Source organism: Blennius ocellaris (assembly GCF_963422515.1).
Source record: "Blennius ocellaris genome assembly, chromosome: 1".
Lineage (NCBI taxonomy): Eukaryota > Metazoa > Chordata > Actinopteri > Blenniiformes > Blenniidae > Blennius > Blennius ocellaris.
The window spans coordinates 20,202,724-20,230,593 of record NC_137650.1 but is presented as its reverse complement, the minus strand read 5'-3'; the positions used below and the strand labels follow the sequence as shown (position 1 = coordinate 20,230,593).

Here is a 27,870-nt window from a genome sequence, read left to right as displayed (position 1 = left end):
ACCTGCAACCTTGCGGCTGCGGCACCTGAGCCACATATCAGAGATTTTAGTTTGAGGGAGTCTAACAAAAAAAAATCTAGGAAGGATTGATAATAGTGAATAAAGCAATGTAATGATGATAACAAACAATTAAAATCAATGAATTCTCTACAGACGTTTGAATATGTCAAAAACCAACATATTTATATTTTCACTGAAGAAGGAAGGTGAAGGTAGCATGAGTTGTATGTCACTGAAATTAAGGTCTAAATTAAAGCAACATACCATTCAGTGATTGAAAAGTCTTGCAATGTGATTTTGAGTGGATGTTAAAGAAAGTTATTTCTCAGTATAAAAACACTCAAATGTCCCAGTGTATAGACCGGAACATCAGGTCTATGAAGCATGCAAGGAAGCCATGGTGGACTGTGGGCCAGTATGGACAATAAAATAATGAAACTGGGACTTTACAGGCAGCCATGCAGAAAATAAGCAAAAACTAACCGATGCTTGGATGTCACCATATTCTGTGTTGTTTTCCCCCCCTACTCTTTAACCTCAACAGTTTGAGTGGTAAAAATCTGACAGCCAAATGTCTTGGTGTTACATTCAATTCTGTCCTCTTCTTTATTTTATTTCGACTCTTCACCAATGAGAGAAAACTCGGTATTTCCTGCCCATGACTGATGCAGAGACCTAATTCATGCCTTTGTTTCATCATTATTGGAGCTTTTTTCAGCATGCCACATGCTTGCCTTCTATGACTTCAAATGATTCACAATGATGCGGCTGGAATTTTAAATACATATAGAATGTTTGAGCTCATTTATCTGGAGCTAAACTTCACTGATAGTTGAATAATGGAGTGCTTCCACAAATATAGCAAGTAAACATGTTACAAGTTCACATTATTGTATGTTATCATCTTCAGTTTTTATCATATGTGTTTTTATTCAAGCAAAACGTACACAATTATTTTTAAATAAATAAACAAATATAATGTCTCTAATGCAGCATAGATTATTGTTGTGTTGTTTTTTTTTACCGGTGCAACCACTGTATCTTACTTGGTAATAATTGTGCTCAACAAACAATACATAGGGCAGATTTTTCTTTTTCCTCCTTTGCTTCTTCTCATTATGTATTATCAGAGCTTGTGAGGATTGTGGGGAAGGGCCCACATACTGATGCAACAGATGACATGACAGGGGTATAAAAAGACATGAATCACAAAAGCACAGCAAATGATAAGGAGTTCAGACACCAGGGAAACTGGAAAAAAGAGGAAAATAGAATAAGAAAAACAATCTCCACAGTTTTTGCTATTATCATTATAATTAGCATTGACAATAACTTCACTTCAAAAGAGCCGAATCTTAACACCTCAACCAGAGGAAAGAATATCAGTGGATTATTTTATTTTTATACTATGAATTCAGACTTTCACCCCCTACATTGAACAATATAGAATTGACTCAGTTTATATATTTGCACTTTGCTGTGTATGTTTTGTTTTTGTTTTTTATCCATCCATTTAACATCATATTTTCTCTAAAACGGCTCATCTTTTCAAGACACATTTGAATGCTGTTGAATATTATATTATTAGAAATTCTTGCTGTCTATGTGGGATTATAATCCCCAGTCATTCGATTTAAATTTTCAGCATTGTGTAATACTTGTAAACAAGTCTAACTAGGTAGTGTGCAAATTACATGAAGAGTTAATAAAGTCTACCAGGAGGAATTTAATAGAAAAATAAATGGTTTTGCATGAAATTAAAATGACAGTGCAATAGATTCAACCAACACAGAAATTTAATGAGAAGAGTTATCCTCAGTTCACACTTTTTAGCATCTCATTCTCGCCTCTGTTTGTCTCATCTATCTGCATGATCAGGTCAAGGAAAAAGTGCAACACTGAAACACATGACACATTTTGTTTTGGACTTTGCTCTGGCTGGGAGCATCTGCTGCATGCTTAAATCCTAATGTAAATGTAAATGAGACCAGACAACATGATAAAAACTAGTCCAGACCAGCTCTGTCTTAATGGAAGTCTGTGGATGAATAATGATGGTGAGCAAGACATGAAAAAATGAGGGAAAAGGAAGAAAATAAGGACAAATAAAAATCTACAAAATGAGCACAACCTTGAAAATCAGGGAATATTCTAGAAGGTTTTGAATTAAGACCTGAAAAAAGACGCTTATCAAACCTATGTGTCTGTGTTTATCTTTCCAAGCATCGTTTCCTGAAATATTCTCACTCGCTCCTTCTATTTTCCTCATCTGCTTCCACTCAGTCTCTTTTTTCTTTTGTGTTCCATGCTCTTTTTTTTTTCTTGCACATTAGCAGCAATTTACATGGAATACCAAAGTTTTGCGCATCCGAGCATTAAAGATGGATGAATGACTCGTGCGTGTGTGTGTTTGTGCCGAGCTGCTGGGAGTGTATAGACAGAGTGTATGCATGTTTGCGTGAGATATGATGCAAACAGAACGAGCTGTCTCATTGCTCTGCAGTGGTTTTGATGTTCTGTCCAAAAACTCACCCCACAAACACACTCAAAAACGCATTTTCACTTTCACAATCTCCCACTCATGTTCAAATAGCTTTCATTGGCATCAAATACAAAGGTTCATATAGCAGAAACAAATCCAACTGATGCAAACAACATGAGATTGTTTTAGAAAAGCAGCCGACTAATATTGCTGCTGCACTAACGTTGAAAATCCTGAAGCTGACTTAATCCCACATTTGCACTTAAAAGGCTATTAAACATTTAAACACGGGCTTATGATGGTATGGTCATTTCACCACATCATCAAAGCATTTTCACCAAACCTTTTATCTCATGAAGACAACTTTTTTTAGGAATTTTGTAGAAGAAAAAAAAAAGTGTGTTGCTGACATGTGCTTAATGTTGACTACTCACTTGTTCCTGTCGTCTGCGCTAATTTCCAGACTTCCCTCACTTTATGCCCATTTGTGCTGCAACGTTTTTCAAGTCATAATCTAAAGACTCTAAAAAGTATCTCAATAATTTTCTCGTAGTCGCCGCTAAAGTGGAATTACATAATTTGTGTTGCCTTTTCTCTGACTTGGTTCTCATTTCATGTTACTTTACAATACTCTTTAGAATACCTGAAATTACAAATTGCATTGCTGATGATTAGTACTTAATGACTCTTCAACACTAATTTCAATCTGACACAATTCAGCAATATTAATGCACCATAATAGTGGTGTTTCCTCTTGATGGATGCTGCTGGATTATTCATTCAACATGTAGTGGCGTTGTGTGCTGTCAAGCTTATGTGTTGATTACATTGGGAGACTACCATAGTATTAAGATAAGATAAATGATAAGTTAAGAGCATTGTAAAAAAAAAAAAAGAAATGAAATGTAATTTCCCCCTAAACTCTACAACTGTATTTTGAAGTATTGACAATATTACAGTTTCTCATATATTTAAATAAATGAAAGCTTATAATATGATTCATGTGATTTGTTTTGGCTGTTGTATGGATCTGGATTGTTTGGCGTGGATTTAGCACAATTGGTTGATACGAGCAATGCTTTTACAGACAGGCTTTTAATTGTTGTTAACCAAAAAAATTAAAATAAAATAAAATATATGTGTGTGTGTGTGTGTGTGTGTGTGTGTGTGTGTGTGTGTGTGTGTGTGTGTGTGTGTGTGTGTGTGTGTGTGTGTGTGTGTGTGTATGCGCGCGTCAGCTGACATACATTTTAGGTAAGAGCTTTTGAGGTGCTCTTCAGATACCTGCCGAACGAAGAGAGAAATGTGTGGAGTGCAGTCTGTTGATATGCTCTCTTCCTCTCTCCTCTTCTCGTTGCCTCTTATCCACTCGGCTCCCTCTCTCTCCTCCGCCTCCTCATGCCCACAGGGTCAATCAACCCAAATATCTGCAACCATCTATCACAGCGTAATTTTGTTCAGTTTGCCCGTATAAAAACAAATGGTATGGAACAAAGTGTTTTTAAACACAATAATATTATAATAGCTTAATGCTAACAAACTTTGTGACTATGACGCTTTCTTAAATGTATGAATGTTGTACATCCTTTCCTTTCTGCAGCGCAGCACCACCTTACCTGACAATTCTGGGGGGGGGGGGAACACTGAATCTAAATCATATTCTCCACAATGATGATTCATTACAGTTCTAGGTCATTGTCTAGGGAGTAAAACTTCTTAATCACAATCTCTCAGCCTCTCTATAATTATGACACATGCTCAGCAGTCAGCTAATGTTACTGCTGAGAAAGGGTAACAGCATGGCATGTTGCTCTCTTCTGAATCATTTCATACTGTTCTTCTTAACAATAACTGGAAACATTTGACTTTTCATGATCTTATTTCATATTATTTAATCACATCTTGACATGAGAGTTTTAATCAATATTTTGAGTAAGAATTAAATGGAAACAGATCATTTGGAAACTTATTTAAACCTCCCGTGTGAGTGTGTGTACTGGACCATACTATAAAACAGGCAAGACACAGCGAGAGAGATACAGACAGTCTTTTAGATTATGATTCATAAGCACTCCATCCTCTAGACAGGGAAAACTCATTACCATCCGTCTCTGATTCGTTGTAATGATTATATATTGCACATCTCTACCATAGAGCCATAATACCACCACTGGGAGTCATACAATGCTCAGACTTGTTGTTTGAAGACCAGTCCAGGACCAAGGGTGGACACTGGCTTCACTTGCTTTTTAATAGCTTAATGACTGTAGTTGCCGGTCTGATGGCCTACCATGGGGGCAACCTCAATAAGGCCAATGTGAAAACCCACATTCACTCATTTTTAGTCCCCATGACAAAAACGCTTGCATGTTTTTAATGAGTATGGCTCCCATGGCAGGAAACAAAATTCCCTATTTGTGTCCAGAGCTGCAAAAGCATAAGAGATCCCTGGGTTACACAGTTAACAGTTATTATCATCATGCTTTGGCTCCACATAATGATTACAGATAACAAAACCCATTTGCCTCCGTGCAACAATAATTTTATAGATGGGAAAAATACATTTGAGAGTGCTTCAGCATGTATCCACGTATCATCAGCAGTTTCATGAACGGAGGTAAATGTGCAGTAAGATGTAAACCAGCAAGGGTAAAACATAAATAAAGGTCTTTGGATCACCACTGAGTTCTGCATAAACATTTTGCTACTCCTTAAGTCAGCTTTGCTTTAAGTAAACATAGTGTTAGGACAAATGCAGAATATTACATTTCTCAGGAAACAAAGCAAATGAGTTTAAACATTTACACTGCAGCCAGAAATAAAAGACCCACCACAGGCGCTCATGAAAAGAGAGCTACTTTACAGTCCAATGTTTTGGTAAGCTGGTACTCCTTGTTACAAGGAAAAGCAGTAGCTTTGGACTCAGCAAACTGACCACAGGGATCCTCTTGGCACGGAACATAGTTTGTATGTGTGTATGTATGTTTACTTGAGTGAAGGAACAGTATGTGTAAAACACAAGAAAACGGTGTGTACAGGACAGTGAGATCTGGATCTGTCACCAAGCACAACATCATTGATAAATTTAATAAACTGATTTGCCCCAGGAAATCCTCACATACTCAAATACACAGAGAGAATGCCAGTTTGAATTTTAATTCAGCGGCACGCACGCACACACACGTGCACACAGCACACACTAATGTTAATTGCAGCGGCGCATGCTTGGCTGAGCGTATAAATCAGCATATTTATTGATGAAGGTTTTATTATGAAGCTAAATGCTAAGGAATGGATGAAGTATAATTTTGGGCTTCATGATAATTAAAAGTCTGTGTCACATGATCTGAATACTGTTGTGGAGGCATCTACCATCTGCCAAGAAATATGTATGTTGTCAGAAACAGTGAAGACATTCATCACATGTCTGATTATGCCCATTGTTTTACTGCCTTGCGGTCAATGTAGTTGTTAGGTTTTTTCTTTTTCTTTTTACCAGTACCTGAAGAGAAAATATTTTTTAATCAGATTCCATGTTTTTACCTCCCATATGGTTCAGGTAATCAAACACAACCAGGAGATCAGACCAGTTTTTTCTTCCAAATCCTCCAATGCTTTATTCTAATGCCTCTACAAACAATAACTTGCGAAGATGGTTTGCCAGGTTCAAATCACTTCACAATGCTGAAACTGTGCAAACACTTAAATGTTTCAAAAGAGCCAATTGAGGTTTATTTTAAAATTCCAAAATAAAGTATGAAAAAAAAGTGGCACCTATTGTACGACATTGGTTGCCAGCATTCAAACAAACAATTGTTTTTTTATGTTTTAAATAATCAAGAGATGTTTGACAAAGCTTTGTATTTGTGTTTCTTTTCAGAGAGCTTTCTTCATTTCATTGTCAAAACAACAAATATCAGTTTTATGTTAAAGTTAACATCAGCAACGGTGCACTCATTAGAATCTTTGATTGCAACAATGAAACTGTCTACATTTGTTTGATCTTTGTTTTTCAGACTAATTACCTGCATTATAATCCATATATACCATATTTTCCGCCCTATAAGGCACACCTGAATACCTCAAATTTTCTCAAAAGCTGCCAGTGCGCTTTATAGCCCGGTGCGCCTTATATATGGAAGAATTGCTCTACTCGAGACTGCTATTTGACAGCTGAACAACCAGAAGCTTTTATTTTGACAACTCTAACTTCGCAACCGGATCTTCAGAGCAGACGACACTCCACACAACACATTCATCACTCATGGTTGCACACCAACATTCTAACAAACCAAAATAAACTAGATGAAATAATTACTCCCTAAACTGGGGAACAAAAACACAGCATAAACACAATCAACACAACACCAAGCCCAACAACAACCCACAATAACCTCCAACAACACAAAACATGAATTCCCATCATGCCTTGCATCCTGAGCTCCTCAGTGCAGCCGATAGCTGCAATGAATTATGGGAGTTTCTGTTTGTGGTGTTTTAAATGCAATTATTGGGGGTTATATTTGGTTTGTGGTGTCGGTAATAATTGTGTTGTGTTGTGTTTTTGTTGCTTAGTTCATGTAGTTTAGTTTATTACCGGTAGTTGTAAGTTGTCAACCATCAGTGAAGAAGGTTTTGTGTGTAGTGTCCTCCTGGCATAGGCTGCAGGTAGGACTATCAAAATAAAGTGTGTGCACCTCTCTGGGTGTTAGATTCAGTGGAAAATGTAACCTAATGGCTTTGAGCTATAAAGGTTGCTGACCACTGGTCTATTGCATGCGCCTTATAATGCGGTGCGCCTTATATACAAACAAAGTTGTAAATTGTGTCAATCGATGTAGGTGTGCCTTATACTCTGGCGTGTCTTATAGTGTGGAAAATATGGTAATTATCCAACATTATCATATACAGTCTTCCTATCAGGACTTAATACCGCTACAACTACTACAAACTGGTAGGGCTGTGTGTGTGTGTGTGTGTGTGTGTGTGTGCGCGTGTGCGTGTGCGCGCGTGTGTGTAGGGGGAGGGAGTTCTTCTGTTCTTCTGAGCTTTCTCTCCAGTTGACATTTACCAGAAAAAAGGGCCAAATGCCAAATAAATTGATTCTAAGATAGATTAATTGAGATATACATAAATCAATCTGAAACATAGCAATAGACGAACACACATACAAGTAAAGTCATAACAACTATCAAAAAAAATTGTACAATTGTCATTTTAAAAGTGATCGGTTGCACTAGCCTATAGGTGAGGTCACTCTTTATGTAGGATAGTTAAGGCATGGGAAAGTAGTGAAGAGAGGAGTTAGAAAAAACATTTAATGAACAAAGTAGGGGAATACAAAAAAACGTAGTGACTTAAGTTAATTAACAATTCTATGTAGGTTAAAATATAGGAAGAAAATGGTAAATGGTAAATGGTCTAGATTTATATAGCGCCTTCTAACCACACTGAGGTAGTCCCAAAGCGCTTTACATATCAGCTCATTCACCCATTCACGCTCACATTCACACACCAATGGGACAGAGCTGCCATGCAAGGCGCTAGTCGACCACTGGGAGCAATTTAGGGTTCAGTGTCTTGCCCAAGGACACTTCGACACATAGACCGGTGTAGACTGGGATCGAACCTCGGACCTCTCACTCCGAGCCACGGTCGCCCGTCTTAGAAAAGACGACCACGGACGGTGGTAGAGTGGTCGTCTTAGAAAAGAAACCGTTTCACATGGAGGGGGGATGAAAAAGAAAGTGTGGTCCTAATTCTTGTCTCATGGAAGGTCAACCTCTCTAAAAAATAGATGAAATCACTGCTCCTGCCACATCAAAGATGAATGTATCCTGTGTGTCCTTGTGTATATGGTGTGCCTTCATGTGTGCCTTCATGTGTGTGTGTGTGTGTGTGTGTGTGTGCGTGCGTGCGTGCGTGCGTGTCCAGATGTGTCTCAGCTCTGATTTGAAAAGGCTTCCTAAATGACATATGGGCACAGACGCACACACGCATGCACTGACGTACACACACACGCAGGGTACTTACAGACGGCATTTTTGTGGCTGGAGTCTTTGCTGGGCATCATCTTCACACCTCGAGACTTCAGCTCTATTGCTTTCTTCACTGCAAAAAAGAAGAGACAGTGATTATTCATTAAATTGTGAATCCTCTTTCATCAAATTCATATCACCGTACATACTTCTTTTCTAAAGCGCTTCATTTCAAGAGTTACCAATCTGTGCACATCAACTGTGTGTACAATCCAAAAAAGTGCCTCATACTCCATCTCTTATACCCAACCTCACACAAGCACGAGGCACAGAAATTAAAACATTTGAACAAGGAAAAAAAACAGCAGAGATTAAAAGACACCATGAGGTGAGGATGAGAGAGTAGAAAAAACGAGGTAAGAGGAAAGCAGAGAAGCAGCATTAAAATGCATTCCATCTATTTTCTCCTAAGTGGCAGCACTGCAGAGGAAAACAGAAAAATGTGTGCTACAACCAAACTATATCCCACTGAGGACCAGAATTGGCATGAAAAGCACTCTCACCAGTGACAAGGGTGAAAGCACAATAACTGGGGATGAGAGACACAACAAAAAGCGATAAGAACAAAACAGGAACTAAGATATTGCAAAAGGCAGAGAGAGCTTAGATTACCCTTTTGTCTTGGAGGCTACCAATTAAAATCTGCGCCACCAGATAGAAACTATAAAGCACCTTAATATACTAATTAAACCACACAACCATGTAATTACATGACAAGAGGGGTCCAGCAAGTCCAATCATGTAATCATGTAGTCCAGTCTCTAATACATACTATAAGTAATTAATGTATATATGAATTGAGATCCAATGTGTATGACTACTTCTCAAATGTGTCCAAAGAAAGATGGCCTTGTAAAAAGATTTTCAAAGATGCTGATATTTTGGCTTTAATTTTCGAAGCCAAGCACTGATGACTACTTTGAAAGACATACCTTGATACTGGGCACTGAATCCTTTTCTTCTGTGGTTGCTATCTGAGGTGAAATGTATCCGAAGCCAGTTCTTACTCGATATTACTGGTGAAGGCAGAGTTGTACCAGTCAGCCTAAAAAATAAAGGAATTAAACTTTATTAAACACACAACAAAAACATTTTGATGCATACAGTCAAAAGTCATACCGCCTGATATTCACATTTTATAACTCCCTGGAATAACTATCTGGGCACTTTCACTGCAATACATTTTTTTTTTGCTTCTTACCATATTTGTGCCATACTATCAAGAATACTGCACAACAAGATGAGACAGCTGGGAAAGACAGGGCGTGATGTAACAAAACTGCTATTATTGCTGCTGTGGATCCACCATACCCACCTTTGCACACTAAAACACAGACACCAGTCATGAGAGTGTGAATATGTGACTTTGTTATGCAGTGGGCTCCGATATCTGTAAAAGGGGTGAGTTTCTAAATATAAACACCATCTGTCATAAGTTTTGGTCGCCATCAAGGCCCTCACTTCAGGGATGATAGGAACCTCAAATATAATTATTCTTTGACTGCAAAACAGTATCAAACAATATCCAATAATATGTAGTTATTTGGGGAAAGTGCTTCCACATAATTTCAGGCTGCAGCATTACAGATCACAGCATGTGATCGACAGGAGACCAAGAGAAAGGTTATAAAATCTGCTGAATCATACAAAGCGCAGTACGATACCAGCAGTTATTCACATGCGTGAATAACTACCTGGCAATTGCATCATCTGAATTCTTATATATGATAACATAAAACCCTATATAGAACGCACGACTGTGCAGTGCTTTCCTGTGAGGTAGCGGAGGCCGGCTGTAATTTCAACGGATTTTTGGCAGAAAGGCAATTTCTTCCCCGGTATGGAAAATGTGACTGTGGATAGTGAAATTGTGATATTATCCATTCCCATTGTGATCAGACCTGAATTACAGGAGGACCCGTGCAGTTGAGTGTTAAATCCACATTTGGGAACAATTCACACTGGAAATCATATGTTTTTGAAAAATATCCATCCACTTCAATTCATGAAGGATTTAGAAAAGAAAGAAAAAAATATTAATAGGAATAACTTGTGTGATTAAGTGACTGAGAGAAAAAAAACAAAAATGATGAAACTTTGATCAAATAAGATACTTTCTGTATGTGTGTTGTACACTTATTTAGTGAACTTACAGAGTCTTCCAAAAAAGAAATATACCAAAAAATACAAACAAATAAACACATAATGATTGCGGTCTTGGTATAAAGGCCACAATCACCACAATGATAACTTGGTAGTCGATAGTGAGTCTGACATCATATTTGGTTTTTGGCACATTTTGTTACCATCGGCAGTCAATATGACCATAAATGGAAAAGAAGAATTAAAATCTTTGAAAAATGGTGAAACGGGACAAATAAAGGAAATTATGTGTCTGCCTGGAAGCCAATGTTCCAGCAATCTCCCTTGGGCAACAGGAGCCACTGTAACTGCCCTTTAATAATGCTGCAGGTATATTAAATAGACAAGGGAAGATAGTGAGACAAGAATAACTAAAGATAAGAAAAAAAATAGCAGAAATAAAATATGAGAAGTGCTTGAAAATATTAAGATGGCTTGTATGAAGATCTTATTGACTTCATTTTAAAGGATAGTCTAAGTTTTTTCTTTGCGAGTAAAGCTGGGTTAGTGAATCAAAAAAGAAAATATCTGATGATTTAAATAGAAAAAAAAAGTCCAAAGAATAATAAAAAAAGAGTGCCTGGCCAAAGGCGGAACCTCTCTCGCACTATGCTGCTACAGAACAGGAGGCTAATATTGGGTCTATTAGTGACTCAGCTGGTGGTGTTTTTACAGTGTTTAAATATGAATCTGCGTTAGTGTGCAATAAAAACAAAAAATGGAACCCATAAAAAGAAGCTACAGGCATTTTTAAGGCACTCATTTTGATGCTCAACTTAAACAGAGGACAGTAAAATGTGTCAAATATATACTGCAGCTGATATTTAAGACAACAGAGATAACCAATCTTTTGTTATTGACCCTTTCCTGCATGCAAAACAGGGAAAAAAAACAAAAAACAATGCAATTTACATTTGAGACATTTTGAGAATCAATATTATACTTGAAGATATCTGTGTACTTGTACAATGGTTAACAAAAGTATGTCATTTTCCTGAAGCTTTCCAACAACACACTTGGTTGAATGGAAGATTTTTGGACGACTTGTCTCATATACAAAACAAAATACAAATTAAGATCCAGAGAGATTGATAAATCCATTCTAATATTGTACTATAACAAAAAAAATGTGATGAGTTGAACAAGTACACTTCATGAAGAAAATTATCTTCGCTCACTCATAAGTACACAGAATGACACACAGTATCTGAGTAAATAAACAAACATCCAAGTTTTCACATCTCATCCAGTCCTCAGAAGTGTAGAAATGTTACATCTGCCAATGAAGATATTGAAGGTTCAGACTCATTAGCACAGATATATCAACACAGGAAATTGTATCTCGTTGTCATGATCTACTTCAGCAATCCTACTCAAGTCATTAGTCACAAAGTGTTATAACGCCAGCCAGCAGATTGAAGGGAAAGAGCTCCACACACCAGGGCATCGCTGTAACCACAATGATATGAAAATGCATAAAAACTAAAGCCATCCGACTAAACATGCAGAAATACAATACAGAAAGACAATGACCTCCTGAGCTCCCCTTCACAAACACAAATTAATCATTTCAATTTTCATTTTTCCAGAAAACAGGCAACGACAGGGGGAAATAGAAAACATAAAAAGGTGTGTTTCTGCTTCAAAATATAAGCAATTGTGTGTCTAGCAGAAAATGAAGAGTGACAAACTGGTGACAGGTTTTGTCTGCTCATATCTTCGTTTTTGTTGGGTGCTGAGAACTCTCACTGAAATGCTGTGACATTTGGACATTGCTAAATACCTTAATTGTCAAGCATGTTTTGAAATAATCTAATTCCTGCCACTATACGAGCATCATCATGTGATACTGTATTAAATAACAGTCTCGTTTTTACTCAGCAGGGTCAACATTTGGCATGCTGATGTACAGTTAGAAATGGTACTCTTAATTGAATAAATCAAGTCATTTTCTAGAAAGAGCAGATTGGAGAGGGCAAAATGAAAAGTAGAGAGAGAAAATCTGAGACATGGTGCATCTCTTCCATTATTCATGTGGACTGGCCGGCTGCCTGACATTGGAGTGAGGGAGAGATGAGAGGTCAGAGAGGAGGAATAAAGAGTGATGAGACTGAACTGAAAATAAGGATAAGCAGGAAGCAAATAAGGAGAGAAGAGACTGAGCATCTTAAAAATGACATGCACAGCCAATGAAAAGTAACAGAAGCTACTCCGCAGCAGTAGTGGTGGCTGTGTAGATGGAATGAAAGACAGCAGCTGAAAGTTGGACACGATGGACAATAGACAGCAAAAACAGGTTTTCATATAAGACAAATAAACACAAGACAAAAATTACTTCAAGAGACTGCAAAAGCAGATAGAATAAAAGCCTGAGAAAAAAGAAAAAAAAAAAAACCTCTAAAAGGCCGAGAGAGAAAAATGAGGGCTGATGAACAAAAGATGTAGGAGGAGATGTGAGAGCAAAATTCACTCACATCAACAGAAGGAGAGAGGTTAGATTTGCCCAGTGATGCACTGAAATAGATTTTTCAAACCAGTTCAATACTCAAGTCTAATGGCCAACAATAAATAATATAACCCCTTGGTGGCCACTCGGGTTATGTCTTGACTTTAGTCACTTTTCCACTAGAACCTACTTAGCCCTACTCGAGTCGACTCACCTTGCCTCACCTGTACTCGAATCAGTTTTGTTCGTTTTCCATTACAATACAACACCACCGCGGTGTGGTCGGAGTCATCGATGGCCATCAACGTGTACGATAAGGAGATTTTCCCCATCGTACACAAGTAATCATCCTCGACAGAATCTATATCTCCTGATGCAGAATAAACATTGGATATCAGCTGAAATAATACATATTTAGTATATATTTTACATATTTATTCATAATATTACAAAATGTGGATTGTTACGATTGTGCATCACTGTCTGGTGTTTCTGTTTAACTGGGGCCTCTGTTAACTGGTGACATGCCACCAGCTGTTCATAGCAGCTGATAAATTAGATAAACAAACGGTATGATATGATGAACTTTAATGGATATGTGGCTAAATGGTGTTCGCCAAGACAGCTACAGATTTTGGTCGGGTTTTTAAAATCTTCTGTGACCCAGAACAAACTTTGAGTGGGTTGCTCACCGAACTCCTACTGAATTCCCTTATTCAACACAAGACCAAAAAACACCTGCACCGCGTCATTGCTCCATGGGTTACCTCTGTTTGTGAGCATTCTTGTTGTAAATGAGTTTAAAAAATGGTGCGGGTGAATGAGCCGCCCTCTGACTCATCTGTGTCAGCATGTGCCAGTCAATTAGCGGCCTGCTGTCTGCTGACATCACTTTGTCTACTCGCCTTAGCTCCCTTGGAACCTCAGCCGAACAGGTACCACGAAAGTACCTGGTACCACCTACTAACATGTAATGGAAAATCATTAAAAGCGAGGTGAGTTGAATCGAGAATAAGGCTGAGTAGGTACTGGTGGAAAAACACCATTAGAGTGCAATGGACCTTGGTTTGGATACTAGTTTTGTCAGAAAGGGAACAAAAGGGGAGAAAAAAGCTCACCAGCTTCATGGTGCAAGTTTCAATGACCTGCTATGGTAATCCCCAGAAAAAAGATCAACATCATAACGCAAAGTTCCTGTCCATATTTTAGGACAGGGAGGGACATATCTGGAAAGAAGACATGGGGAGTTTACCACAGCTCCAAATAAGAAATGCTGGGCTGAAAAACAACAACAAAAAAAACACTAAAATGCTGGATATTGAGTACAAAAAATTCAACAATTATGTTATTTGTACCGTAACTTTTGCCACAGAATTATTTTCCAAACTCACTCATACTTGTGCTGTGAATTTGTTAGTGAATACATTTTTGTTTAGTTTTTCAATTATCAGTATGGGCACTATGTCATCAAAACAATATTTTTTACTTTAATTCAGTAATGACGCTCCAATTGATCTTCATGAAAAATATTTCAATGATTTGTACCTAAATGTATCAGGCTGATAAAACACACATGCACTTCATTATATTGGCTTATTTCTTGGGAATGAGAGGGGTTAAGATTGTAAATTAAAAATCAAAAGTACATACAAATTTAAAAAAAAAAAGTTCATGATGAGAGACAGAACCAAGAATATACATTGTAAGTTTGTATATAAGTGTTATAGCAGTCACACAAATCGATTTGCAATTTATCTAACACTCCACTATTAGACGACAAGCTATTTTTTGTACATATGAACACAGACTAAATGAAATGAAAGTTTCTAAAGAGCAGTTAGAAGTAGGCAGAAGTCTAGACCTCCTCCAGTGGTTGCTCATAATAAAAAATAAAACATTATTGTATCTTTATTTTGTTGTTGCACTTACGGCTTGTTCCGGTAGATATTAACATTTGCGAAATAATAAAAAGGGATAATGATAATAAATGACTTGGGGGGAAAAAATGATGTATATTAACTACAACAAATACAGTATCTGTTTATTCCAAGTGCTTACTGTGAAACCCAGGTACACTGCAACAATTAGAACACACCAATTTCACACATGCAAGCATGCATGCCTGCCTACACACACACACACACACACACACACACACACACACACACACACACACACACACACACACACACACACACACACACGCACGCACGCACGCACGCACGCACGCACGCACGCACGCACGCACGCACGCACGCACACACACACGCACGCACGCACGCACGCACGCACAGAGCAAACAATTTAAAATGTAAATGGCAGGACAAGAGAGACATTGCAAAGTGGAGAAAAAAGAAAGTCGGAGAGGGACTCTGGTAACAAAAATGGAAGAAGCAGAGAGGAGTGAAAGAAGGAGCAGCAGGAGAGGATCAGAAAGCAGGCTATATAAAGGCAGGAGGGAAATGAGATGTAACACAAGGACATGAGGGGAGAGCAAATAGGAAGAAAGCGATTCAGATGAGAATGAGGCTGAGAAATCTGAGTCCATTTCTTTCATATGTGTCATGGAGAGGCTGTGAAAATGGGCAAGATTCATCCAAAAGACACTGCAGGACTGTTGTGATGCTCTTTGGATTTCTACATTAAAATAGTGAACTGCTGTGAACTGGGATTTGTTAGACAAGCATATGGCCAAATGCTTCTGTGGTAGCCCAGTATGGTCAAATGTCACAGTTGTGAAAAAAACATTGTTGTCTCTTTCAAAGAATAGACAATTGGCACATCATTAACTTGTTATTTCACAAGACAATATTTTATCATGTTATACAAACATGCTGTTTTTGTTAGGTTTTTTTGTGTTTTTTTTTTTTTTTTTGGGGGGGGGGTAATGTGAAAATGTTCACCATTGTTGTTTTGTCAGAAATGATCATAAAACATTGTGTTAACACAAGTACCCCATTTGTGATGAAGTAGACTTTGAAGACCTTTTGTCCAGTTTACATTGAACATTGAGGAAAAACCTCACGTATGACACTCCTGCTGTTTGCACTTGAAGAAGTGTGATCTGCTTGGATAATAAATTAACATGATCATGATAGAGTCTGGGGTTGGCTGCTTGCATTAACAAAAGAAAATAAAATAAAACAAGTTTCTCCAGAGTAACAATTTTCAATATCAATATTGATGATGATGATGAACATAAAACATTCATTCATCAGCTTAATGTGTTGTGTGCTTTGGGGATGATTCTGCTGTCACTGGAGCTACATAAACAAAATAAAATGAAGCTAAATAATATTTAAACGGGAGATAAACAATTTGTGCATCCGCAGTGATAAGTAAATAATGAGTGGCGTTACAATGCTTGCCGTGACAGGTCTTGTACAAAATAAAGAAATGACTGGGAAGGCCTCTGGGGGGATCCCAAGACAAGCTGTATCTCCCACCTGGCCTTGATTGTGACTCTGGAAACCAGATTGTTGCAGAAAATGACATTTAAGAGGCTGTTTTTGCTCTTTTGTCGCCAAATGAATGGATTTTGTTGTGCTGAAATTACTATAAAATGGCCTGGATAGGTACTAACAGAATGGAGGATGGAGTGGAAATGATTTGTTTCTAGAGTCTCTATCTAAGCAAATAAAGTAATTAAAAATGAAACAGGGAGGGGAGACACAGAGGGGTGCAGGGGCCGGGGGCGGAAGTGGTTGAGAAAAACAGGGGAAAGGTAATAGGGAAATAGACAGAACACAACATGTGTGTGATAAATGTATGCACTTCATGGCATGCCAAGACAAAATAACAGTGATGTGCAAAAGTGGTTTTGCAGCGTGTAAAATTGAGACACTCACCACTTTACTGGTAATTTTCTAACATCATTGAACTCTTGTATATCTGCCACACTCCAACCAATTTTATCTGACTAACTAAAACACAGATGCAAGATGAACAATGCAATCAGAGGAAAAATGGCACAATGCACACCTTCAGATATTTTTCTATTTTCTATGAAGGATTGCAGTTTGGTATGTAGCCATTCCAAGAGCGTTAAGTTGAATTGGATTAAAGGTGGTTATCTTAAGTGAAGAATGTGTAAAGGGAATAGCCAACCAAAGAAGGTAAGAGTCTGTGCCCAATGATCAATAAAACATTTACTCCCTGTATCCCTTTGAAAAGTACAAGCCCTTGTTTCAAACGGAACGCCCTTTAACATGTTGTACACTATCCTGAAACAGACAAATTGGGTTTTTATTCAAGTTTTAATTAACCAAATATACATTTTATATATAATTTGCATTATTACTGGTTGCCCTTATTCTAATTAGTCATTCTAAATTGTCTTACATTTATTGGTTATTTAATATCAGCCACATATTTATTAATCCTTAAGAAAAAGATTCCGGCTGGTATTAAAATGTGAAAGTCATCCATCTATCATCAAGATCCATTTTTCCTATATACATATATATATATATATTTTTTTTATAGTTTGGATTAAAACTGTTCTTTCAACAGCGAAATAATGTTTTAACTGATTGAGAAAAAACAACTCAATACATTTATGTTGCTATCTTAAAGTATACCAACAGGGGAAAAAAAAAAAAAACGTGAAAAAAATGACAGTTGAAATACTGTTTCAGTTTGTCCTCGATTTCAAATACTTGGATATAGGACAGGGAGCAGAAAGGGAGCAGAGAAAGAAAGAAATAGCCAGAGGGGTTGTTGTGAGTGCAGAGAAAGAGTGAGGGAGGGAGAGAGAAAGAAGGAAGGCAAAATAGGTGAATGACAGAGGTTAAGGTGCAGAAGGGAAAAGGTTATTAGAGTAATAAGGCCTGTATTATATGATCCGAGTGCAAACCTTTTAAATATGACTTCTTTTTTTTTTTTACACATTTGTTCCAACGAACTTATAAACAATAAATAGGTAAGATTGATCACCCACACTTGTTTTTTCACCTTGTGCCTTAAACAGTTTATTCAGCGATAAGTTAAATGTGTCTCCGACACATCAAAGGCCCACATCTGCTTGACGAAACTAAGTGTACTGGCTGGATTACTCTATCCTCTCAGGTGGATCTTGACCGTCATAAAGATTCATGGAAAACATAAGCAAATTGATGTACTGAAAGGGACTGATGACCTTCTCAACTGTGAACAGAAATAGCAGTATGACCTGTTGACATTTTACTTCCAAAATGAAAAAAAAAAAAGAAGAAGGATGCACTTACTATGAGCCAAACGACATGATAAAGCCAGCAGACTACAGTAAGCACCAACTTCACAAATACCTGGAGGTCTTTTAAAATCTCTTCATCTTCCTGATATTGGCTACATCATTCATTTTGTTTCTTCATTGAATGGCTTCATTTCTTTTGTGCAGCCACAAGCACTCTTTTGCTGCATTAACCTCATTCAACAAGCAGTTTTCTAAACACTACTGACAAGCATGCTTGTTGCATAAAAAAATACAAAATAAAAAACAGTGGCAACTAATAATTATTCAAGGCATCCTCCTGAAATCACATGCAGGCTGTAAAAAGTTGTTTAGTTATGCTTGTAGAAGTGACGTTTCTGTGTCAAGAAAGGAAATGCGATCTCACTCTGACATAATGTGATAAGGTCAATTCTAGTCAGATAGAAACAGATATGGATTATTTTTGTGTGACAAACTGAATAAAAAAAAATAGTCTCATCAATGTAATATTGTGTGTGTGTGTGTGTGTGGGTGGGTGTGGGGGGGGGGCATGTGTGACAGCTAGTAAATCTGACATTCAACCTGCCAGCTACCAGACAGAAACATGAAACAGGAAATTGCTTTTGGGACAGCCAATCAGAAAAAGCTCTCCGTAAACAGGAAGGAGCCGTCACAGTGGTCCTGTCAGGTGCCAGTCATTTTCACAATGACCTGCCCACATGCCTCAGTGGAAATGTCAATCATCACTTAATCCTACCTCTGGAGAAAAGTACTTAGGTTTGTATCTGGTTGTCCAAGGCAGAAACACACTGATTTCCGTTCATATCAAATCATTTAGTTATAAGCATCGAGAAGTGTATTCTCTTCTTAAATACATGTGACAACTGTGCAATGCAAGTTCTTTGGTTTAATTTGAAATTTGGGACGTGGTCCAGAGATCACAGGAGGAGCCTGATGGATTGTCAAAAGAGTTGCTCATGTCAAAGACGACTATGACTCAAAGCTTTTAAAGGCTCATGTTGCTCTCAGTGAGTGTCTGCTGGCGTTTGGCTTCACCAAGACCCCAGTGGGGGGTCTGCAGACCTTCCTCAATGGAATCTGTCACTGTTCCCAGGGAAACAAACGTTTGGATCTTCTGCTTTAAATATAATAGAGCAGAATGTATTTCCATCACTTCATTAAGAAAATAAAGCGAATTTCTATAGTAGCTTTTTTTTTCATGCCACAGGTGTATTTGGCAGGTCCCTAAACAACCTGCTTGATTTCATGTCACTGCAGTGCTTGTAGGAGACGACGAAGTGACAATTGCTGAAAATGTAAAGTTATTTGAAATTTGTGTCGAAAAGCCAAAATGCTTCAGTTTTCCATTGGCCAAAATGTGGGGTGTGCTCGTGAGAACATTCCTCGTCGTCCCTCTGCATTGCAGTGGGTGGGCTGACAGTGGTCCTTGAATGTTATACTGTCAGAGCCTAGTTTTGTGCTTATGTGTGTGCGTGCTTGAGTGTGTGTAATCTGTCACAGCCTCAAGAGACGATCAACAGCTCACCCTGTCAGAGGGCCACTTAAGACCTGACACAGACCGACACACACACACAGACCGAGACATACACACACACACACACATGCAATCGCAAATGGTTTCATGGGAATGCCATGGCTGATGCGTTCTACTTGGTTGGTGACAGCACTAAACGCACAATTATTCTCTATCCCTTTTGTTTTCTGGGGGTACTCTCTCTGCCTCCTTCACAAATTTATCTGTGGACCTATTCAGTGAGTCTCCTTTCAAGCTGTGCCACAATGACAAACCAACGTCTGCACATGGAAGATATCAATTGCAGTTGCAAGGAAAGAAAAATCACTTTTACCTCATTGTGATGAATGCAACCTTGTGGTGCTATATTCAGACAATCATTTAATACTCTAGTGTCACTTAGCAGTTTTTTTTTTGACACTTTAACAATTCGTTTCATTCATATTTCTTTGATCACAAAGGATTATACATAGTATGCTGTAAATAATTATCTGCTTTGAAATACACTTTTTTGAGTGAAATCCAAAACTACAACAAAGTGTATTTAGATATTACGCTCAAGAACATAAGATGCACAATTTCAAATATTTTCTTTTAAAGGGAATGCGCTCTTATAAAATATCCAATAAAATGTGATGTGGAGAGTAACAGCACTATATGACCATGTTTATTTTCTATTATTTTAATTGTGAGGTCATATATATATCCAGCAAAAATGTTCATAAATATGTATGTGCTGTTTCATAAATCTGTGATAAACTCGGAAACCCTGGAGCTGTCAGAAATAAATTCTCAGTCTACTAATGTCGATTCCTGAGCAGACCTGGCTGCAGGCATCACTGTTGTTACAACTGATGGTGGCCAAATGACTTTTTCACTCCTCACCTCGCTAGATTTTCCCAGCAGTTACAGCAACTTGAAATAGTGACAACCCTGCATGCTTAACCATTAGTCTGCCTCCATCCCTGCAAAAACACATTGGCGCTCTCAGTGGATATAGCAAACCGATGTGAATTCCAACAGTGCCCTAAATTTAAAAAGCAGGGTGTGTTCTGGCACAACAGAGCACCAATTGTCAAACATCACCACAGAAAATGAGAGCGAAAACACAACAAAGTATCACAATACCCGTGGGAACAGAATAAATCAGGGAAATCAACATGACTCCTGTGCAGCTAATCGATCAGCCACTGTATCTGAATTCCCAACACTGCAAGTCCTAATTTAATGATAAGTACCTTTCTTGAAAATATGTGTGTGTGTGTGTGTGTGTGTGTGTGTGTGTGTGTGTGTGTGTGTGTGTGTGTATATATATATATATATAATATTATTATATAAAAATAAAAAGATAGTTTTGGCTTGTGTGGATGTGGCCTTAGAAAAACTTATTGTATCTGTTTGCATCGAAAGGGTGTTCTTGATTGGCTATCATGACTTCATGCTTCGTGCTACACTGCCCCCTACAGGCTTAGCATGAACCAGGTATATATGCGGGTCTGTGTCAATGGAGATTTTTTTGTGTAAATGTAGTCTGAGAAGTTGCTCTAAAAACCTGGGTATGTGTAAAGGTGGCCTGAGATTCCTAAAAGAAACAACAGAACATGCAAACTCCACACAGAAAAATGTTTCTCTGAACTTTTATCCGACAATGTTCTCCCTATGAGGTGAGAGTGCCAACAACTACCTCACCGTGTCTCCTATTCCCTCTACCTTCTTTCTCAATCTTTAGACAACTTAATTTATGTAGCACCAAAAATGTTATAGAAACAAAGGTTACAGTCACATAACTAATCTTTCACAAACTGTGACTGTGTGCATGCCTGAGTATCCATATTTACTATATCTACCACTCAGCCCATGTGTTGCCATAATCCTGCTGATTTTCCCAAAGACTCCTGTGTCTACCAACAGGACTTCTTCTCCTTTTCTTTTTTTTTAACAGTATTGCAATCTGTGTATGAGATGTGTCTCACCATATGCTTGGCGCTTCTGTCCCGCTGATTTCGAGGAAGTCATACTTGTCTTCTAACAAGAAGTCATTAAAGACGAGAGCGATGGTGTCTCCGGGTTCAGCCAGGATCGACCATGTACAGTCCAGGTTGTTGTCGTACTCTGCAGGGTATCCAGGGCTGGTTATTGAACCTGCCGTGCCTCGTAATGTACCACCACATGCTCCCTCAGCTGGTGAGGGACAGAGAGAAGGGCAAAGGATTAGAAGGTAATGAAACCTAACATGCATGACTTTCCTATTAGCTTAATCAAGATTTGCTTTGTCTTTTTTGTTTTTGTTTTTTTTTACTTTCGGTTCGCTACACAAAAGTCACAAGAGCAGTTACAAGCATGTAATGTGGCTCAAGAGCGAATTGAAGACTAAATAAATGAAATTGGTGTACATGAAAATAAATTCTCATTTGTTATAACAATAAAGCAATAGACCATTTGGCTTACTTTTTAACTATTATGTTTTACAATCAAAAACAAGAGCATAAAAGAAATCCTGCTAATATTGCTAACAGACATACAAACAGATAAATATATGGCAAAGATTTTGTTACATCTTTAGTCAATGGAAAAAGCGGTTATAGAAATACAATTACCGTAATATCCAGACTATAAGCTGCAACTTTTTTCACATATTTTGAACCCTGCGGCTTATAAAACGATGCCGGTAATTTATGGATTGTTATGCGTCAACAGACTTTATGCCACCAGATTCTACTTCCGCATGTAGATACATGCTATTTTGAGCGCCTCTGCTTCTTCAAAACGTGCCCTAAAAGTGATATTTCTGCTCTTCGTGACCTCGTCTTTTGCTGCTTTCCGTGGACCGGTTTCCAGCAGCTGACGGCCGTGAGTGACGCGTTCAGGTAAAGCCACCTGCTGGACGACGTGGCTTTTTGTCACAGTTTATAGTATTGCATTAGTGCTCTTCTAGGGTCTATTACACATTTATCCCACAACCAACTAATCATTTGTATAATTTTGCTTGAGTTTTCATGACTCCTCCAGGTCCATCCACCCTCTATTATATAACACGAGATTAGCCATTGTGTGCTTTAAAATCAATAAACATAGCAGGGCTTCTCAACATTCAGCATATGACCCAATGTTAAGGTCTTTCAGTTCTCATGACCCCAACTGAATCATCTTATGTTTTATTTATGCTTTACCATTGCAGTATACAATACACACTCTTTCAAACACTGGTCCCTTTTATTCTATTCCAAAGACTTTTTCCACCCAAAGTAAGGTAACCGTTTCTTCGAGAAATAACGTCTGCTGTTGAGCTCCACTTACTTTATGGTATCATATTTTGAAAGATAAGATGGTGCAAATAATACACCATTGGCATTTCTGTAATAAGTAGTATATTTGGGTATGCTTATTTATTTAGAAATTGTATGAAATATTTATTGTAAATATGGAGTTTTTTCACAATAAAATCTTATTCACCACTTGGTTGCCCAAAGTACACCCAGAGTTTGGATATGGATTATAACATCTTGAATATAGAAATAGTTGCCAATTTTCTGTTAGAAATGTTAGAGATTAAATATCTAATTTTCATTAACATTGATTTGCATGACGAAACGGGCTTTGAAATAGATATTGTATGAAGGTAAATCAAAATACTGCTACTCACAATGTTACAAAGTGGTGTTTAAAATCTAAATTGTATTATAATTAATAGGAATATATAATAATTAGATCATAGTATTTATAAATATATAATAGTTAACCATATATAATAGACTTGATTTTTAACAACTACATAAATAAGACTCAATACATTTAAATTAATGTAGCATATGGCCATATCTTCAGTAGTCATCAGTTTTTGATCTGCATTCCAATGCAAGTTTTTCCTTTCTTACATAAAAAAAAAAACTGCCTGAAATGTGTTTTTTTTTTTTTTACATCAAAAGAAAATATATGCATCATGCCTTTTGAGAACATGAATGACGGACAATAGATGACAGACAATCAAAACTGCATTGTTTTTCGTTGTTTTTTAGTGTACTTCGCTTGTCAGACATCTGAACAGTTTCACCTGCGTGCCTCCTGTAGGCCACACAATGAGTGACTTGAGTATCATATTAGTGTTGCTTACTCTCTCTGACAGGAAAACTGCTAGGTGAAAGAAAACACAACACTCTCTGCGTGTCGCCTGATATCTCTCTGTGGGAATTTCACCACTGGCATGCAGTGTGTTCAGTTCAATACTGTGATAGCAAGAACTTTCATTCCTTGGCACGGTTGATTCAGTTATCATTTTGGTATCTCATTCAGCAAGATAGAAAGAAAGAAAGAAAGAAAGAAAGAAAGAAAGAAAGAAAGAAAGAAAGAGATATAAGTCATACCTCTACAAAATGGTGAAGGGAAGTCCCACTGTGCGCCGCTGCCAGGTGATACAATACATGTGAGAATGCTGTGTCCTTCCAGGACAAACCCCGACTCACAGCTATATCGGATTTTGTCCCCCATGTTGTACCGAGAGCCATGAATGACTCCATTTGGGATGAGGCCGGGGGTGCCACATGTATGGCTCGGCAGGACTGAAAAGCATAGCAGAAAACAGACACAATATTGTTAAATACATGTGAAAATAGGTATTTATCCAATTTAGTAAAATATGCATTAACGAACAATCTGAACAATAATAGCAATGGAAATGATCTGTGTCATGAAGGACACAGCACCAACCGTTTACACTTGTGACCCAATCGCATACATCATAGGTGTGATAGTGAGTGGAAAAAACTATTTTCAGATCATTTCCAAATTTACTGATAAGGCAAAAAACACAAAAATCCAGTTTTCTACAAAAACAAAAGAATATGAAAATCATAATTTTCTTATTCACTCTCATATCTAAATGATCAATAACAGTGTTTTTATTTATAAGTCACAACAGCTGAAATTAGACCAGATTTAAAAAAATTTTTTAATAAAAGTTGTTTATTTTCGAAAACACCTATAAATACATTGAAGTTATTGTGTGGTATTTAGGCATCTGGCGAGCATTTCCTCTGCAATATGCATCTGCTGTTACCCATTCTTAGATGACATAGCTCTTCAGTGGGAACAGCTACAGGCAGCTCACGGTATAACTAGGCCAAAATCAGCTATGACTGTAGCCAACGCGCCTTAGCTCCACAGAAGGGGCTGCAACACAGCCACTGTAGTATAACCTGGACCAACTCCACGATATCTAACCCTGGTGCACGCTGTGTGTTATGTGTATTTGTATAACTGGAGCATGTTAACTTGCTGTGTGTGTAATATGTGTATGTAACGTGTGACCAAATGGTTTGTGTGTGTGTGTGTGTGTGTGTGTGTGTGTGTGTGTGTGTGTGTGTGTGTGTGTGTGTGTGTGTGTGTGTGTGTGTGTGTGTGTGTGTGTGTGTGTGTGTGTGTGTTTAGACATGCAGAGTGCAGCGTCTCTGCACATAAGGGGTATTCAGCAAGTCAATCTGTGTGTTTGTGTACGCTGCTCCAATTAAACCTGAGCATGGTAATTAGACAAAGCTTCACCATGAGACCCTGAGAACTAGGACAGACAGAGAGGAAGAGAGGGAGGCGTAGGGGTGAGTAGGGGACAGAAAGACAGGAAGGGGAGAAAGAAAGAGCGGAAGATGAAGTGACAGAGAGAAAAAAGGAACGTAGGGAAAATACTGGAGTGAAAGGGAGGGGAGGAGCAGACAGGAAAGAGGAGAGACAGATACTTGAGTCAGACAGGAAAACAGAGAGGTGAACTAATTGCAGCAGGCCCTAAACATGTATAATTTACTCTAATTGACTCATTATTCGGATAATATGAAGTCATGCATCAGAGGCAAGTTACTCACACTCAGCTGACCACACTGTCCTTAGTGCAAGCTGTTTACCTGTTTTGATTTAATATGAGGCAACATAAGCATATCCTGAGCTGCGGCGAAAAAACACAGACTCAGAGATGAGCACAAAGGAGCAACAACTAAAGCGAGAGTGAAAGAAATCAATGTGTCCAAGCCAAGTCATTAGTCACCCTCATGTGGTCTTACATTATTGTGTGTGAGCCAAGCTGGCACCTGCTTCGTTCGTTCGGCTTTTCTCATTTAGACACATGTCTAAAGAAGACATCTGGAAGAATTACAATGTACATCATGAAGATAAAGTGTTCACAATAATATTTTGGAATTTATGTCATACTTTTTTTTTTGCCCTGAGAGAAACTATTGAAATTGTGTTGTCTGTTGTTTTGCTCTTTTCACAGCCCTTGACTGTTATGACACAACCAGTGGATAACCTGCAGTGCTTTGAATAATGATTAGTCTTTTTTGTCATAGCCAATATATTTTTTTATAGTCTGTTTTATGAATAATTACATTCCACTGGGCTTCGCAAGCTGCACAGCAAAATTAAATCCTCAATATATTCTCAAACTAATTCTCAGTCAGTCTGTTTCTACATTTAAGTCCTATAAACAGTTTTTTTTTTAAAGATATATCAAAATCAGAGCATGATTTAGAAAATTAGAATTGGATTAACAAGTTTGCTTCTTCGTCAAACAACACAACAATTGTGTTTTAGAACGAATATCTTCATGTGTATTATCAGTTCATGGTGTTGAAAATGGATCAATTAAAGCTACCGAGTGAATACCATATGTAATATGAAAATGACTCATTTGAATTCATTCAATTCAAATGAATTGCAAATTCTTTTAATACGGTCACAAATTCAATTGCCTTGATTTATAAAAAAAAAGAAAAGAAAACAAGTTAGATAAATGGATTGAATGGCATTAAAATGGATTGAATGGCATGTGCTTCAGTTTATGCAGGTACGACTTAAAAGCTTCAGACTCAGCCTGGTTCAATACAATTCAACTTTATTTATATAGCACCAAATACAACACAGTCATTCCTCAGTGCTTTAAACAGAGGATGAAACCTACTCATAAGCTTTGCCACAGCAACCTCAATAAATCGTATCTTTCTCGGCAGTTAAATTCAGAACATATAAGAAATGTCTCTACCCCGAACTGCACAGTTAGTGTTGACCTAAAAACTGTTGATTTGCTGACCCGCTTTTCTGCAATGAGCAAACTGATTATTCAAAAAAATCAGTAAGCTATTTTCACAATAGCCTCTCACACAATGGAAGCCAATCTGGCATAAGTTGTCATTAGTAATTAAGGTTATCATTTACTGTTCAGATCAATACATTAATACAGCCCGTGTGCTCGATGGTTTGGGTCGTTATCCCTGTTCTTAATCAGTTTTCTTTCTTGTTTAGTTCGTCGCATGCAAACGTAAGTTGAAATGAGTCAATTTTTGTTGCATTCAATGGAATAGTTATGTTGATTGGTTAACATTTGATGACTCCTTTGATTAAAGTTTTAATTATTCTGTCAAGTTGAGGTCATCTCAGGTTATTCTGGACGTGTCTGAGCACAAAGAACTGATCAAATGTGCTCAAAGCAGCCTCATCTTTGTTGTGTCCATATGACGAACACTGAGAACAAGGCAGCCTGCTCATTACCTGGTTAAAGCAGATGCTATTGGAATGAAATGAAAGAACAACATGACAAACGGCCACATTTTCGAAAATGTGTAGAGGTCTGTATCTTCTTCAATAAAAGACTAGCTGGCGAGATGTTCTATACTGCCTGTGCTCGTCTTGCAATTTACTAGTAATGCTCAGATCTGAGGATGCCTTGACCATTCACTGACCTTTCAACCCTGAACGTGATCCTGGAATTGGTGCTCGTGTATCAGCGAACACAGATTTCTTTCATTTGCACTTCCCTTGTATCAATTGGGAACTGCAGCATCTAAGAGTGCCTCTTAATGTTTTGCTAATGGATGGATGTGCCTTGTTAAATGGAGGGAAGGCAAGTGTTGTTATGTAAATCATTACATTTGAAGGTTTTAGAGGTGTGAGGTCAGGTAAGGTCAGGGCAATTCCCCAGAAAATTACTTTTAAACATTGTACAGTTCCCCGAGGTAATGGAAGCATGACTGTGTGTGCGTGTGTGTGTGCGTGTGTGCG

General features: G+C 37.9%; 1 protein-coding gene across 1 annotated transcript in view; it reads right to left on the bottom strand.

The window, feature by feature from the left end:
• LOC308139985 (CUB and sushi domain-containing protein 1-like) overlaps window positions 1-27,870 on the bottom strand; it is a gene marked incomplete at both ends in the record, with an annotated part of 391,623 nt that overhangs the window by 168,242 nt on the left and 195,511 nt on the right. Inside the window, 4 exons of the mRNA XM_080509617.1 lie at window positions 8,516-8,593; window positions 9,453-9,565; window positions 21,807-22,014; window positions 24,195-24,389. Of these exons, the coding sequence (XP_080365743.1) occupies window positions 8,516-8,593; window positions 9,453-9,565; window positions 21,807-22,014; window positions 24,195-24,389 (594 nt within the window). The remainder of the gene's footprint in view (window positions 1-8,515; window positions 8,594-9,452; window positions 9,566-21,806; window positions 22,015-24,194; window positions 24,390-27,870) is intronic.